The sequence below is a fragment of the Delphinus delphis genome, chromosome 12 (assembly GCF_949987515.2).
Source record: "Delphinus delphis chromosome 12, mDelDel1.2, whole genome shotgun sequence".
NCBI lineage: Eukaryota > Metazoa > Chordata > Mammalia > Artiodactyla > Delphinidae > Delphinus > Delphinus delphis.
In genome coordinates this window covers 89,416,622-89,432,582 of record NC_082694.2, presented here as the reverse complement: position 1 = coordinate 89,432,582, position 15,961 = coordinate 89,416,622, and the positions used below count along the sequence as shown (strand labels likewise).

The window sequence follows — 15,961 nt, the reverse complement described above, 5'->3', positions numbered from 1 at the left end:
GGAGGACACGGAAATAACGACACAAGCCCTGAATCTTAAAATAACTAATAGCATTTTTTATTTGATTTTTTGTATGATCTAGACTATACCTTCATGGAAAGTATTATCTGGTTAGATAGATAATATATAAGCATTTAAAGAGATGGTTAAAACCAAAATACCATGCGCTAGCATTTGTTACGTAATGTCAATACTCTGGACCCCAAATAAAAGTCTGTTTTCCATGATTTTCCCTAATCTTTGCCGAAACACAGTGGGTAGATATCAGCCATACGTTTTCCCAACTGAAACTGAGACTCAGAGAGGTTGAGTGTTTTACCAAAACTTAAGAAAAAGCAAACAGAGCTGAGATACAGAACCGGGTTGTCACACCCGAGCTCATCTCTTCCCGCCACACCAGACACACTCGAGCCTCCAGGGAAGTAGCGGGCGGACACTGGACGGCGCTGGGTCCCCCTCCTGGACCGGCCCCAGGAGGGACAGGGCACGGCTTGCCCTGTGACGAGTGACGAGGGCAGTGGCCCTGGCTCTGCTGGGACGGTGTGGGGACATGGCAGCCCCGTCGGCAGGTTCAGGATCCTGGGCAGGCCTGCAGCGCTGAGGAGGCTGGAGTAGCTCGAGCCCAGCGGCGACCTGGGCTGTTTCAGGCCCTGAGAACTGGGGGCTGCTTGTCATTACAGGGCCGCCCGGCAAGCTGCAGTCGCCACCCCGAGGTGCTGTCCTGTCTCCTGGACGGTGAAGGAGGACAGGGGCGAGTGGAGGGAGAGTGCGGACAGGGTTGGGGGCCAAGCGCCGAGGTGGAGCCAGAACACGGTGGGGTGGGGGGCAGGTGAGGGTCTGGAATCCGTCGGGGTGACCCTGGAGGGTGAAACTGCTGGGAACTTCGAGGCAGAAGCCAGATGGCAGCATGCTGACGTCATGCGTCTTCATAACTTGGGTCCTTTCAAAAAATGTAAAGTAAAAACAAAGCCGGAAGTTTACTCATAGCTGGTAGACTTTGGGCCGTTTTAGAAAGAAGAGGCTGCACAGCCAATACCAGCATCAAACCCCAGGATGTTGGTGCCACCGCCCTCCCCCGTGGGCCGCCGGACCCCCCCTCCACATGTGGGAGCGGCTGCCACGTGCCAGACATCGAGGCCACTGTCACGGGCGGCGGTGCTGGCCACGGACGAGCTGGTGGCAGAGAATCCAAGGGTGGATGGTGCAGGTCGTCGCTGCGGGCTCTGCAGGGGCCCTGGGGCAAGAGGGCGTCTCCTTGGGGGCCTCGGTGACCCCCGTCTGCGGTCTGCACTGTTCCGGGAGTTACTGCCTCGACCACCACGCCTCTGTGCTCAGGGTGCAGGCTCAGCGGGTCCTCGGCTGCAGCCACAGGGCAGCGGGGACTACAGTCACTGGTCATCCCAGCAACCGCTCGCAGGACTGTGACTCAAGGGTGGCGGGTCCGGGGTCGCCCTTGGCTTCCCACTACACTGGCCTCTCCAGCCTGGTGGCTTGTTCCCCCAGAGCAGGAAATGGCCACAGTCTTGGAAGTGACCCCATGGCTCCGCCGTGTCCTTATCACTGGAAGCCCTTCGCTAAGTCCAGCTCACGTTCTCCAGGCGAAGGAATCGCATGCGGCCTGGGTGCCAGGGCCTTCCTTGAAGTGTGTGGCCTGGGTGCCAGGGCCTTCCTTGAAGTGTGTGGTCTGGGTGCCAGGGCCTCGCTTGAAAGATGCCAGCGTGGTGGGGGACAGGAATGAACGAAATGTTCTCTAAAAATCAGAAGTGCAGAGCCCTTGACACCTGGTCGACTGAAAGCCAGGAGAGATGGCTGAGCTAACCCAGGGCAGGTGGGGGGGGAGCCCCTGAAGCTGCTGCGGACACCCCAAGGCTGCAGGGACCCCAAGGACCCCCAAGGGGCAGCGTGGCCGGTGCCCTTACTCAGGCCCACACGAGGGCTCTGCTGGGGCTGAAATGCAGCTCCACGCCTGGCCGGGGCCCTGGGATCTTCTGCGAGTCCGGCGAGGTCACCGTGAGTGACAGCCCGGCTTCAGGGCCAGCCTCGGCAGTGGGGGTGGGCCTTCTCCCTCTAGATCAGGATCTCAAGACGGTCCAGAGGAGTGACTTGACCCCCTCCCGCAAAGGCCAGACTCTGCACCTGGGATGTCATCCTGCACAACCGGCCCCCCGTGGCCTGGAGGCGTCTCTGCTCCTGACTGGTGGCCATCCTGACGGACCGTGTGCTCCCGGGAGATCTGCGTCTTCTGGGGAACCGTCCGGGGAGACCGCGGAGAGGACAGGTTCCCAACACTGCTTCTTCCTGCTACGAGCCCAGTTAGGGGGTTCCTGCGATACCAAAACCACGGGAAACGCATGAAGTGCTCAGACTATAGCCTGTTTACTCCGGTGACACCATCAAATCACTAGCAGCGCACCCAGCATCTGGGGAGTGATTCTCTGGGACGGACTCTAAAACATTTGCCGCTCAGGGGGGTGGGCGTTGTCAGGCCGTGCGATAGAGTGCAGGTCAATTACAGAGCTCGATGTTCTAAATTAATGCCACATGACAGCGTGTTCGGGCCGCTCAACAGACCGCGGCTTTTAAAGGGAGTTGACAAATAGAACTTACGGGCCTGTTTTCCTTTTGAGAGGCTGTGATGGAATTCCCCAGCTCCCCTGCCGTGGGCTGACATGAAAAGATGACTCTGCAGAGTCCAGATTTAACACCCGGTTACGCTCCGGCCCTGGGACTGCAGTGGGTTTAGCTTCTCAGGGGTCCACTACCCCCTCCATCTGGTACCAAGGGACCACGTGAACTGGTTCGGTTCCCTTCAAACTGCTCCCAACAAAGAACCCGGCAGCATCTACAGAAAACCAGGGTTGAACTAAACAACCAACGCTTCTCTCAGTTCAAGAAGCATTTTGGGGTCTGCCACGTGCTAGGCCTGCTGGACTCTCCACGGACTTGTAGCCAAGCAGGATGAGAACACATGAGAAACGTCACAGGGGGCCTGAGACCCCCTCAGGTTCCAAGGTCCTGAGCTTCCCCCCATGAGCCTTTGATGGTGAGACTTTTTCTGTATGTGCAAGGAAAGGCTTTGCAGGTTGTTAAAGGGATTTCATGCAAAATGATGTAAAACAAGGCGAAGTGAAGAGTTGCCATTGGAAGATGCAGACTTAGTACCTGTGGGGTGCAGAGCCAGAACCCTCTGGGCTGTTAACGCCCTCTGGGACCCTGCGTGTGTGGCCCGAGCCAGTGCCCCCGGGGGCCTCCGTGAGGTGTCCATGGAGGCGGGACAGCCACGTAAAGGCCCGAGCCAAGAGCAGCAACAACTGTGCCGGCAGGAAATGGGGCTGCTGCCTCATTTCTCCTCGTGGGGACCGTCCTGGAGCTCCTAGGCCACGGGTCAGCCCCGGCCACACCCCCGACTCAGGGTGGACAGCGCTCTGGCCTTGAACTTAGCGTTTGAGCTCCTCACGAGGTGACGCCTGCACTGAGCCTGGTGCCGCAGGGTGCCCTCGGCTGGGGTCGTGCAGACTCGTGGGTGAACTCCCCCCAGGCTTCCTCATGTGGCCTCTTCCCTGGTGCTGCTTCTCCCGCCCGAGACCCCTCAGCACCTCCTTCTCGCCAGCGTCCACCTTCTCACGGACATGGGCCACATCCCGCCCAGAGAGCGTCCTCAGCCAGGAGCCCCTGGTTCTTCCCCTTCCTGGACGCGGGGCCTTGAGCGTCCGGGCTTCTCGGGAGCAGCAGGGCACTGCGGACGCCCGGCGCAGGTACGGGCGCAGGTACGGGCACAGGTACGGGCGCAGGTATGGGCGCAGGTACGGGCGCTGGACGGGCGCCCGCCTCCTCCAAGCCTCCCCAGCTAGGTGCTGCAGGAAAGGAACATTATCTACAGGGCCGCCGAGTTTCCCTACAGCTGTTCTACTGCAAGCCATGGCTTACTTGACTGTAAGTGGGATGTTTTCTTCGGAGTTGAACTTGGCAGAAATGCGCTAAAAATGCTAGCTACGCTCCTAAACCACAGGGCGCGCAAACCTCGAAATCAGAAGCGTTTCCAAAACCTGCCATTTAACTTTCTGAAAAGCCAAATACAATGACAGTTGTGATTTCCACTTGCCTCGAAGGAGGGTCAGTGGCGGGGGACCTGGCCTGGCCCTGGCGCCTTCCCCGGGCCGGCCCACTGCCCTCGGGCTGAGGCCGCCTGGGCCGGTGAAGGGGTTTGCAGAGACAAGGAAGGGTCCTGCTCCATCTGGGGGACATCTGGGGGACATCTGGGGGACACCCCGGGGCGGCCTGACCTCCTCGGGAGAGGCCCCAGGGAGGCCTGAGGAGGCAGCAGGGCAGGCCGGGGACCCCGAATCTGCTGACAGCCCCGTGCACTCGGCAGGGGACCCCGTGGCCCGGACGAGGCGCAGCAGGGCTGCGACTTCAGCCTTGAGACCTGAGAGGACAGCCCGGCCCTGTTTTCAGCGGTTCCACTGAGGTGTTTGTTCTGCAGAGAAACTAAGACAGTTGCTAAAACTTGAATTATTTCCTGTAATTTCGCTGCAAAATTCTCCACAACTGTTGCAGTACAAGTGAGAGCTGTGTGTCAGCTGAGCTGCTTGGAGAAGGGCACCATCCCCCCGGGACGGCCTCAGGGCACAAGCCGTCACCGCATCGTCTCCTGCGGGGAGGCGCCCTCCTGCTTCTCTGATGCTTCGCCCTGGAGCCTTGGACACGTGTGTCTCCAGCCAGGACTTGAGAGGAAGTGGATGGGAAAGTTGTAAACGCTTGTCGTCCGGCTGCTGAGGCGGCCAGGTGGCGGGATTTGGTGCCTCGCGTGAGAGTGAGGCCGGGGGTGAAGGGCCCACGGGGTGGAGGCAGCATTCCTACGATTTGATGGTGCTCCCAGAGCAGGCCGGTATTTGAAGGGATTTGATCTTAGGGCAGCCGGACCGTCGGAGGAGGGAACTTACCCGTCTGAGGGCAAGCGTCTCCTGAGATGGGGTGTGCCCCTCTTGGGAGGGGCAGCCTCGTGGGGGGGGGCGTCCTTGGTTAGGACAAAGCAGGGAGCCCCGGGCAGGACAGCGGAGGCTTTCGAGGACCAGGGCCTGTGGGCGGGGCCTGGCTGCGGAGGCAGGAGACGCCCGGGAGCCCGCAGCATATCCCTGGTGATGGGTAGACAGGCCCCGGGGCCCGAGGGCGCGGGGCCAGCGGGGCAGCTCTGCGGGTCCCCCTGAGACCCCGGAGTCCAGTTCTGAGGGCCACATGGCGGCGCCCCAGGTGGGGAAGAGGCGCCTCATCCAGGTCGGCGGCGGCTCCGCACACGGGCCTTGTTAAACTCTACAAGGGAAGCAGGAGAAACGCTTAGGACGCATCCGTTCCTAACGCCGTCCCCTCTGGCTCAGCGCCAATCTGGCTGGCTTTCTGTCACGCCCTCCCAGAGGTGGCCGTGCACCCACCGGTGGTGCTGAAGGAGAGGCTGCAGTGGAACGGCCAGGAGCTTCCAGAAACGGCAGGCCGTCTTCAAGGGCTGGGGAGCGCCAGCCGCCTGAGCAATAAATGAAGATGTCTTCTTAAAAGTGCTGATGTTTTCAACAAAGACTCGGAAACAAGTAAAAAAACACAGGCAAGCCGATAAGTGAAAAAAGCAAAGACAAGCTAACCTTTCATGTGTTCTCATGGAAAAGCTTTGTCTTCTCCTAAAATTGCAGTTTGGGTTGTTACCTACATCAACTGACATGTAAACTCCGAAGTTCTAGCCCTTTCATCGTGACACAAACAACCAAACCAACCTTTACCTTATTATTGCTTTTGAGTTGAATCTTGGGAAAATTCCAGATCACATCTTCTCTTTTAGGGTTGGTCATAAATCACCTGGCCTGTCACTGTTGTGAAAACTCCTGGGCAACTAAGACGACGGGGAGTCGGCGGTTCTGCAGCCTGAGCCCACGACCTCAGCTTCTCATTTACTAGAACAGCGGGCCGTGGCCTGCGCCCTGGGACCCTCTCCCCAAATTCCTGCTCGTTTCATGAAATCACGATTCAGGCTGGACGCCCGGCACCCCCGATGGACGTATCACAGGTACCGTGTGTCCCGGCAGCCCTGTCCTCAGCCTTCACTGGTGCTTCCAATCCACGTAGATTCAATTCCAGTTATTAGCCTTCCTTCTAGTTTCATTGTAGAAAATGTAGGGAAAAAATGTTGGCATCTCTAGACTGAGAACTGTACTTTGAAACATAAACTTAAACGTTAACTGTGGAAACAGAAGCATCCGTTTGCTGGAACACGTTTAAAAGAAACTCGTGGGACCCGGGACTGCCGGCCGTCCTGCCGCTCCCACGTGAGGCCGCGTTCTCAGAGGCTCTGTCCCTGCTGTGTCACGATGACACAGGCATCCAAGGTCGGGCAGAACACATGTGAACAGCTACCGAGATGGAAGCACACAGCAGGCTGTTCCCACCTAGGGGCAGAGCGCACACTCAGAGCTGGACATTCAAGGCCAAAGTCCCCATCTGACGCCCTGGGGCTGAGTCCAGCCGTGCTGGACTCAGCGCTGGCCTGTGACCAACACAGGGATTCTGAGGAGAGGGAGGCGGGTCCAGGCTGAGGCGGGCTCCTCCTCTACCTGAGGACGGGGGTCGGGCCCTCGGCTAGGCAGATGACCAGGACTCCATCAGCTCCCAGCTCACGTCTACCACCGCGGCGCCCCGGGACCAGACAGGCCTGGAGCCCGCGGTTCGCAGCCTCGGGGCCCGGCTGGGTGGTGAAGAGTGAACTTGTTGCTTCCGCATCCCTGAGGGTTACTAGGCGGCAACCACAGGCCCCCCTGCAGCAGCCACAGCACCCCTTTCCTTGGCTCAATCTGTCTGCAGAGCATCCTTGAAACTAGAAGACAGTTCACGAGCAAACGTGCTTATTGACTGACTGGGAGGGACGGGGGCTGGGCTGGTGCGGCTGGGCGGTGTCCCCTCGTGTCACAGGAGGGCGAGTTCCTGACCTCCAGACGTCTGCGTGTGCCTGTGTGCACGTGTGCGTGGTCCACGACATAGTCTGGACGCTGTTAACCTAGTTCGCGTGAAGAAAGGGACTCAGAGCCGCTGGTCCCGCTCGGTGCCCTCAGCCCGGGACAGCAGACGTCACACTCCTAGAGGCAAGGCCGCCTGGCCTGGACTCAGCCTCCGGCAGTGACACACTGTGTTCGCGCCCCCTGGGGGTCGCATGTGCAAACACGAGCGGAGGCTGAGAAACGGATTCATAGCGCGGTGGAACCGGCGGAGGTCGGGCTCCGCCTGCGACCTGCCCAGAGAAGCCTCCTGGCCCTGTGGTCACCTGTCCGCGTCCTCCTACTGGGCACCTGGGGAGAGCTGAGGCTTCACAGCTCCCGGGGGCTCCAGGCGATTCTGATGGATAAACCCCCCGTTACCGCCAGCCCAGCAAGAGCAGTGCAGGGAGATCTAACACGAGTCGGATGCTTTGGTCCTTACAGCGATCTTATTAAATAAGTAAGGCAGACCCCTTCCCACCGGGCTCTTGTTTCCCAGGGAGTGACGCTGTACGCTTCTAAGCAAACCCCTGGGACCCTGGGAACTCCTTGTGCAGGAGATGGGACCTTACAAAGAGGAGCTACTCCCAGGGCACCTCCGCGGGGCTGACACTCAGCACGGGAAGCGCCCTCCCTGGACTCACGTCACACACACACGACTCCCGAGAAGTTTTTCATGAACACGTTAATCGTTACAATCATGTGCACTAGTGCGTGGAACTCCACAACAATATTCTGTGGCTCCTGTTCTGGAATCTAAGATAATTGTGTATTTTAATTTGCTGTGGAACAGGAGTATTAAAACTCCCAGGATGGTGTGAAGACCCCAGGGTGTGGACCGTTTTCAGTGCCAGCTATTCTGCTCCAGATGGAGACTCCAGGGAATAAGCAGCGGACGCTCTGCCTCTGTCACACACACACACACACACACACACACACACACACACACACACACTCGGCTGGAGAGACAGGTCCCCTGGTCACTAGCCCAACCTAAGCAGGCGACCAGCCACGAAAGGAAGTGAGGTGATGACTGAGGCTGGTTGCTACGCTGCAGAAAAGGGAACAAAATCCCACAAATTTCTACTAAATGTATTTCAAAATTTTAGACCTTTGAATTATATACCAGGTATGTTTTGAGAGATTCTTGGATAAACTTTTATACTGTCAAAATATAAACTGTCTGCATTTACAACTTTTTTCAACTTTGCAACTCTCACTATTAAATGCATGTAACTTTAACACTCAAGTCTGATTTCACATAAACTGAATTTACTATTTTGGTTTGATAACTATGACATCAGTAACAACCTGCAGAGCGCAATTTAAAGAGCAAAAAGCTTGTCGAGTAACTTCACGGTAACACCTTCTATTTTCTGTGGTTTACACCATTCTCAGCAAGTGAACCCGTCAGGAAGAGACTGTGGCCCTGACACCCCTTCGTGGACGCCTGCTGAGACTGTAAGGATGCCGGCAGAAGGTGACAGCCAAGTGACACGCAGTTAGTGCAAAACAGTCACAAACACACTGTCATCTTTACGGTTTTGCTTATTTATTTCATGTAGGTGTTAGCTGATGTGTAAATGTTTTGTGGTCTGTTTCATTTACTTACACAAACTTCCATCAGATGCCCAAACTACGTCACCGGGCATCCTCTGGCTCCAAACCCACCCCCTTTTGCTAAAGCTCTGGGGTGAGAAGGGACCGCAGGAAACCAGGAATGGGGATATGCTTTCCTTCAACGGGCCAGGAGGGCCCCTGTGAACCCCTCCCGTCATGCCCCACACAGCAAGGCTCATACACCCCAAACCCTCTGGGGGACAGTTCTGGCTTGTAGGATTTCCCCAAGCAGGACAGAGAAATATCTGTTAACACTGAATTAGCCACTGAATGTGAACTTACCAAAAACAGTTAAAAAATAGTGTTTGTGAAAACAAAACTGTTACAAAATAATCGCACACACCAGTGAACGAAAAGGCCCATGTCATGTCTTCAGGCTGATATGCCATTAACGCCAGATTTATGCGAAGTTAGCAATGCTATCACACTACTGCCACACGGAAACTGAGACTCAGCCAGCTAGCCCCATATTAGGACAGCCCGAACAATTATGCACAGGGAAAATGCCCCAGAACCTCCTCGGCTTGTGTGGCCGAGGCCAGGGTGCTCCTATCCATGCATTCTGTCCCCTGGGCCCCGGCCTCAGCCCCTCCCACCATACCCGCGCTCCCAGGGCACCGGCCAGCTCGGCCCTGCTCTCCGAGGAAATCGCTCGGGATGCAGTGGACTCTTCTGAAGCCATGAGAACATTAGACACCCTGAACTGGAAATTTCCAGAAATGCAAAATGAGGCATGCTGTCAGGTACAAGAAATTTAAAATCTGACTTCACATGAGATGCTGTTTTTTAAGCCGATTTTTTTTTTTTTTTTTTTTTTTTTTTGCGGTACACGGGCCTCTCACTGCTGTGTCCTCTCCCGTTGCGGAGCACAGGCTCCGGACGCGCAGGCTCAGCGGCCATGGCTCACGGGTCCAGCCGCTCCGCGGCATGTGGGATCCTCCCAGACCGGGACACAAATCCGTGTCCCCTGCATCAGCAGGCGGACTTTCAACCACTGCACCACCAGGGAAGCCCCTAAGCCGATCTTTAAAACGTTCAGTACAGAAGTTTAAGACATCAAGGAGGGACTGGAAAAAATTTCAGGTTAAGATCTCCAGTAGATTTATCGAGGAAGTTCCACCCACTCACTTCTACAACTAATGTCAAAATTCAGGAAATAATTTCTCTACTGAGAGTTTATACCTACCTATAAAACCTTTATATATCTGGATTTCACGATTTAATTTCATAATCTGTCAAAGTGTCACCTTTTGAGCTTCTAAAGCTTTCATATGAACAAATTTTCTTTTCTTTTTGAAATCGGACGAATGTATTTCACTTATCTTGTTAAAATTATGGTAACTATTCACAAACTATTTTCTTAAACCCAAATCAGGAGCCAACAGCATCCTCTTTACTGAACGCTGTGTGTTTAGACAGGTGCGCTGCTTCACCCGTCATCCTCCAGCTGCAGCTCCAGGTGTGACAAGACCACGAGCGTCCTGCACAGACGCTGGTTTACAGAGCGGACATCACAGAGAAATAGTGCACCTGCTCCGATAAACCAACGGCATCACGTCCCAGGACACCCAAAGGGTAAAAAGAAGGTGGAACAGGAATACAATCGATCTTTGTATTTGCCATAAAAACATCTGTTAGTTGAAACAGGTGAATGTTGACTGTTTTTACTGGCAACTTTCCTTCCAAAAAACAACTCAAGGGGCTCATCCAGCCACTGCTTCTGTGGATTCCGACCCAGGGCCTCCGAGTGTCGTCACTTCTCTAACTGGATGAAAGGAAAGGCAGCCCCTCGTGTTCTGTCCTGTGGCAGCACCACATGGAGAGGCCACCGCTATGCAGATCAGACCAGGGTGACGGATGTGACAGGGGGTGATGGAGGTGATGGGGGTGACAGGGGTGGTAGAGGTGATAGGAGGTGACGGGGGTGATGGGGGTTGACAGGGGGTGATGAAGGTGACAGGGGGTGATGGAGGTAACAGGGGTGATGGAGGTGATGCGAGTTGATGGGGGTGACGGAGGTGCCCACGCGTGCATGGCACTGTCCCTCACTCAGTCACCGTCCCCACGTGGACAGATGTCTGGTAGCTCACACGGTCACAGGAGTCCCGTGGACGTGTGGCGACGTGCGCGGCTCCATTTGCTTACAACTTAACTGGAGAGATGGGACCCCCTGCAGGCCCGGCGAGTGCCCTGGTGGACGTGCGGCAAACTCTGTCCTAAAGGCTGGTCTAAGTGCAGTCCAGGAGCGCGCGAGGCCAGATCTGAGGTGTCACTCCTCCTGGGCCTGCCCCTGGCCCTCCTCCTCTGCTGCAGGGCCCTCAGGTCGGTCATCACGGTCAGGGCCTTGCGCACCCACAGGACCTGGAAAGAACCGTGCAGAGACGCGGTCAGAAGTGGACACGGGCCGTGTGAGGAGGACAGAGGCCCGAAGCTCCGGCACACACGTACCACGATGACCAGGGCGTTCAGCAGCACGGGCGCCGAGAACACTATGGAGATGAACATGCCCCTCGAGTCAAAATACTGGTATTTCGAGAACAACCTGTTTCAAGAAAGATTTAAAGATCACAGAGCGTCACAACATGGCGTGCTCGTGATACTCTCTGTCTCAGGAGCCCCTCCGCACACGAGGACGAGGTGCGGGCAGAGCCCCGCCTGCACACAATGGCGACCCTCCTAACCCCGTGGGGGACGATTCCCAGACCCTCCAGGGGCATTGCGGCCCCCATGCAAGCTCAGGCCAAGCCCCTGGAGAGGGGGACACAGCGTGGCGTCCCTCTCAGTGGCAGCGCAGGACACGAACTTTACGTCACTGACTCAGCAACACAGTCATCACCCTGGGGCCACAGTGAACAGAGCCCAGCGAGGGGTGGTCAGGATGCGCGTCCTAATTAGAAGCGGAAGAGACAAAGCGGGGGGACGGGTCGTGCGGGGGGCCGAGGGTGGGCTCCTGACCCAATGACAGGGGTCTGAAGCCGCCGGGAGGGCGCGGCGGCCGGGGCGTGGCTGTCACTCTGCTCTGAGACCTGTGCGGGCAGGGTGCCGAGGGCAGACCCGGGAGGCAGCGTGCTGCGGGCCCCGAGGGAGCAGAAGGCCTGGGGCGGTTCTGGAAGGGGGGCCCAGGGGAAGGGTCGACTTCATGGGGCTCACTGGACGTGGAGTGGGTTGCCCAGGTGTGTGAGCAAGAAAGGACACGCAGGCGAGGACAGAATGGCCGGTGTCCCGGAAACCAGGGACCAGCGTTTTCAGGACCAAGTAAATCGTGGGTGGATCTCGGGCTCCCCGTCACGGACAAGAGCGCTTCTGTTCGGGGGGCCTCCGGGGCCGACGGTGACCACTGTCCAAGGCTCATCGTGAAGGAAGCTGGGACGTGGACGGGGCTGGGGCTGCTTTATAAGCGAGAGCGGGGGGCTTCCTGGGTGTGTTCTGCTGCTGACGGGGATGGTCTCACACAAGGTCCACGTGCCCGGGGCCGTTCACCTCCAGTTCATTGCCGCCACTTCATTGATGTATTCCGCGCAGTAGACTAAGGTCACTGAGAAGAAAGCAAGCCCACGTGAGAAGTCAGGGGACCAGTCCACCGCCACAGCCTTATACATCCTTCACAACATGCTACGTAACAGAAACGTAACAGAACAATGCCACGCTGGACGAGACGTAACTCCTACTTCACATTACACAGAAAGGAAACCCGAGGTGACACACGAGTCCGGTGGTCTCGGTCAGACCAGGCCAGCCCTCAGCGGAGCGGCGCCACGACCAGGCTTCCTGCCCCGACACCACAGTGGCCGCACTGGGCCATCTGCCGACCTCCCTGCCCCGCAGGTCACACATCGGGTGCAAGGCCGGCAGTGGAACCCGAGGGCCCTGAGACCAGAGCTGAAGGCCACCTGCCTGCACCCTCTGGCTGCCTGGAGCCCCCAGTGGTGCTGGCGGCAAAGACACGGAGGGAGCACCGACCCGAGGGGACAGGAGCCGAGGACAGCCCCGTCGGCCCTCGCAGTCCCATGCGGAGTGCGTGGAGCCCCGCCCAGGGCGGGAGGACCGCAGGCTGGCCCAGCACCAGGAGCTGCTGAGGGCCTGGATGGGGCTGGCGGAGGGGAGGACGGCCGCCAGGAACCTCAGCCTTGTAAAACTGTGCAAAACCCCGGTTCCTGGGGTGAAATGGGGGAGAGCAATCCTTGACCCCTCCCTCGACGACTGGACCCTGAGGCGCACATCAAGGAAGCCAAAGAAAGGAGACGGGAGAGGAGAAGAGAGGCCTGAGCACGGGGGGGCCACCTCCCCAGAGGGCAACGGGATGCATCCACCATGCACCCCACTCAGGAGCTGGGGGCGCAGTGAACCAGTCTGTGCTTCGTTTGTAAGACTGCAGCAAATAACATGCAAGTCTTCTGTGGGTGTGAGAATTAAATGGGCCATCAGACGTGTAAACGCACTCAGACCAGCATCTATCATCCCCACGCTAAAAGTCACCCTCTGTTCGTCCTTGAAAACAACAAACCCACACGCAGCGCCCAGCTTCACAAAGCTTTTCAAGTATATGGGCTCCTCGCACGAGGCTCTGCGGATGACGCCACCACCTTTTCTGTGCTTCCTGCCTCGGGGCCTTTGCACACATTATTCCCGGGGCTTGCAGTGTCCCTTCCGGCCCTCGAACGCCTGCTGCCTGGCTGGTTCCCCCGCATCCTTCCCCCCTCGGTTTAAATGTCAGGGCAGTGACTTAAGTCCGGCCCCTCCCAGGGTTTCACGGTGCTCCTGCCCTTCCTGCCATGATGCTCAGCAGGGCTGTGGCTACTCAGTGGACGCCGGGGACCCCCAGCCCTACGAGGCTCCGGAGCCCGTCTGTCCTGTCCGCCCCTCGCGGTCCTTCCTAGGGCTCCCACGTAAAGAAGTGAAGTGACAGCCACCCCTGACCGTCAGGACCGTTTCCGGTGCAGGCTTGCTGATTCGCGCCTGTCCTAAGACGACCTCTTGTTTGATTTCCCACCTTGCACAAGGCCAACTGAAAAATCACACTTAAGGTGAGTTTTTGGACTTTGTTAAACTACCAAGCAAGATCTTCAGCATCTTCCCGACGTCCACAAGACGAAGAGCCCAGCATAGCCTCTGAGGCCCTGGCCCACCTTTCCTGGCTGAACATACTTCTAACTAGTCAGCATCAGAATGTGGTTTCTCTGACACCTGACGTCGCCCCTGTGCTCTCACCGGCTGCCTCCGCCCCAGATGCCAGGCCTGGGCCCGACATCTGCTCCTCACCCTAGAAAAGGAGATTGTACTCACCCCTTACACCCCCTACCATGACTTGACCTTCTCTGTGAAACCTTTCTCAACGACTCCCCACAGCTCTGCGTCTTCTCTAAAACCCTGTAGATCTTACCTTCAAAACTGACTCAGGCAATGTGTTATTTTTGCACCACAGCGCTTTCCTTCCTGGTTTGCACTCCCTCCCAGAGCAGGCAGGGCAGCTAAGCCCCCAGAGGAGCCTCTTGTACAGAGTCCGCGTTTCCGCAAACCCAGCTCTCGTTTGTGTAACTGGTATTCAGCACCCTCCCGGGAACACAACACGTGCTTGAGACGCCTTTGAAATCCAATATCCAAAACGTACCTTATCTTTATAGTACCCACAAGCGATCAAAGCAGAACACGAGGCAGGAGAGTTGGGAGGCCTTACATATATATTCACATATCACTGAGGCTACAGAGAGAACAGGCACCCGCGCTGCCGCAGCGCACAGCGATCCGAGCCGCAGAACTGTACTCACCCAGGCACAGGAAGTGCCCCACCTGTAGCTTGTACCTCCGCGATGAGAAGCAGGTGAGCAGCAGGCAGAGCACGTGGAAGGCAGCCAGCCCCACGAGCCAGGGCTCCGTCCAGTCCGTCTGCTGGAGGACACACAGCAGAACCTCGTCAGGGCCCACGTGCACTGGACCAGGCTTCACACTGCCTCTCCTCTGAGCCCGTCCCGAGCGCCCGCCAAGCCTCACAGGACACGGGGAGGGGAGGGGGAGCAGGGATCCCCACTGCACCCACGTCCAGGGACTGTCACCCGGCCGTGCCTGGCTGTCCCTCCACACAGGACTGAAGGCTTTCCTACCTGTCGAACAGACCTGCACTTCAAGCTGGGAGAATCTAAAGACCCTCCCCCACGGGGAGATGAGAAAGCGGTGCCTGGTTGCACTCGGTCGCCCCCAGAGGCAAAGCTACCAGTTCCTCAGAGCAGTGATTAAAGCCTCAGAAACCTGGGCCACCCAAACTGGCAAGATGTGGTTTTCTCCCGCCTTTCTGACACACACCCTGCCCTCCAGACAGTGCTGCGACCGCACGTCCGCTCAACTCTAGAGGTGGGCTCGTCCGCACCCCTGAACTCGGACCCCCTCCTTGGGGCTCAGGTCCCCCGGGGGCACGGGTGCTGGGGGAGCGGCCCGCGCCCTGCCACTCTGCCCACAGCGGGTCCACGCCACCCGGACCCCCCATCCCAGCCCAGGACGGCCCACCTCCCCGCTCCTCGCCGCCACGAGGCCCCAGCTCTCCCCGCAAACCCCCGACCCCCGACCGCCCCGCACCTCAGCATCCCGCCAGCCTGAAGGTCCTCCAATCTCGTCCCGCCCCGACGCCCCGGCCCCACCGCCACGCCACGCCGCGCCCACCCAGGTACAGGCCCCGCCCCTGCACCCCCCACCCACGCCTCCCGTCCGGCGCCGCCGGCGTCCCCGGCGGAGGCTGGGAAATTTGGAGAGGCCCCAGCCGACAGCGACCGAACTGACGGCCAAGGAGGCAACGACTTACCGTGATCACGGCGGGGATGCTGACGGGGAACTTGCTGACTGAGAATGCAGACGGCATCGCCTCCGGAAAGGCCCTGCTTCACCACCACCTTTTCGTCTTCCCCGCCCCGCCCGGATAGGTCAAGAAGTCCTCTGGTGTCCTCTCGCGTTATCTCCACTTATCGCGATGCCTGCTGTATCCGGAAGCGGCAGGCAACCTGCCATCTCGCGATATCTCCAGTTCCCGGTACCAGGTTCAAATCTCGCGAGATTCCGTGGTGTTAAAATAAACATAAGGGAATTACGAGTAGCTTCCAGCGTTGTTTTTTCCCCCCCCGAGCTGCTGCGAGAGGGACGTTTTAGTTCTTCCTATGTGGCGGGCTCTCATAAGTGGCAGCTCGGAGGACTGGGGGCTAGTGGGCGTCCCCGCCTCCTCCCCGCGCAACGCCTAGGGCTGGGGGCGTGGGGGTATCGCTCAGGAGAGTGACCTGGACCCCTAGGAACATAGGGGAGAGTGACCTGGATCCCGGGGACAGAAAGGGACAGTGTCCTGGACTCGG

At 58.0% G+C, this 15,961-nt stretch overlaps 1 protein-coding gene across 3 annotated transcripts; it reads right to left on the bottom strand.

The window, feature by feature from the left end:
- Positions 1-10,231: 10,231 nt before the first annotated feature.
- Positions 10,232-15,635, bottom strand: TMEM18 (transmembrane protein 18). 3 transcript variants are annotated; one of them, XM_060027174.1, is made up of 6 exons: positions 15,424-15,635; positions 14,399-14,519; positions 12,114-12,168; positions 11,082-11,175; positions 10,779-10,994; positions 10,232-10,398 (listed from the first exon to the last, which is right to left on the bottom strand). In XM_060027174.1, the coding sequence occupies exons 1-5, from the start codon at positions 15,478-15,480 to the stop codon at positions 10,782-10,784; spliced, it is 540 nt and encodes a 179-aa protein (XP_059883157.1). In that variant the 5' UTR covers positions 15,481-15,635; the 3' UTR covers positions 10,232-10,398; positions 10,779-10,781. The 3 variants fall into 3 exon arrangements, with proteins under 3 accessions (XP_059883157.1, XP_059883158.1, XP_059883156.1); XM_060027175.1 differs by having other exon boundaries at positions 10,232-10,994; positions 14,399-14,516; XM_060027173.1 differs by having other exon boundaries at positions 10,232-10,994; positions 15,424-15,632.
- Positions 15,636-15,961: the final 326 nt, after the last annotated feature.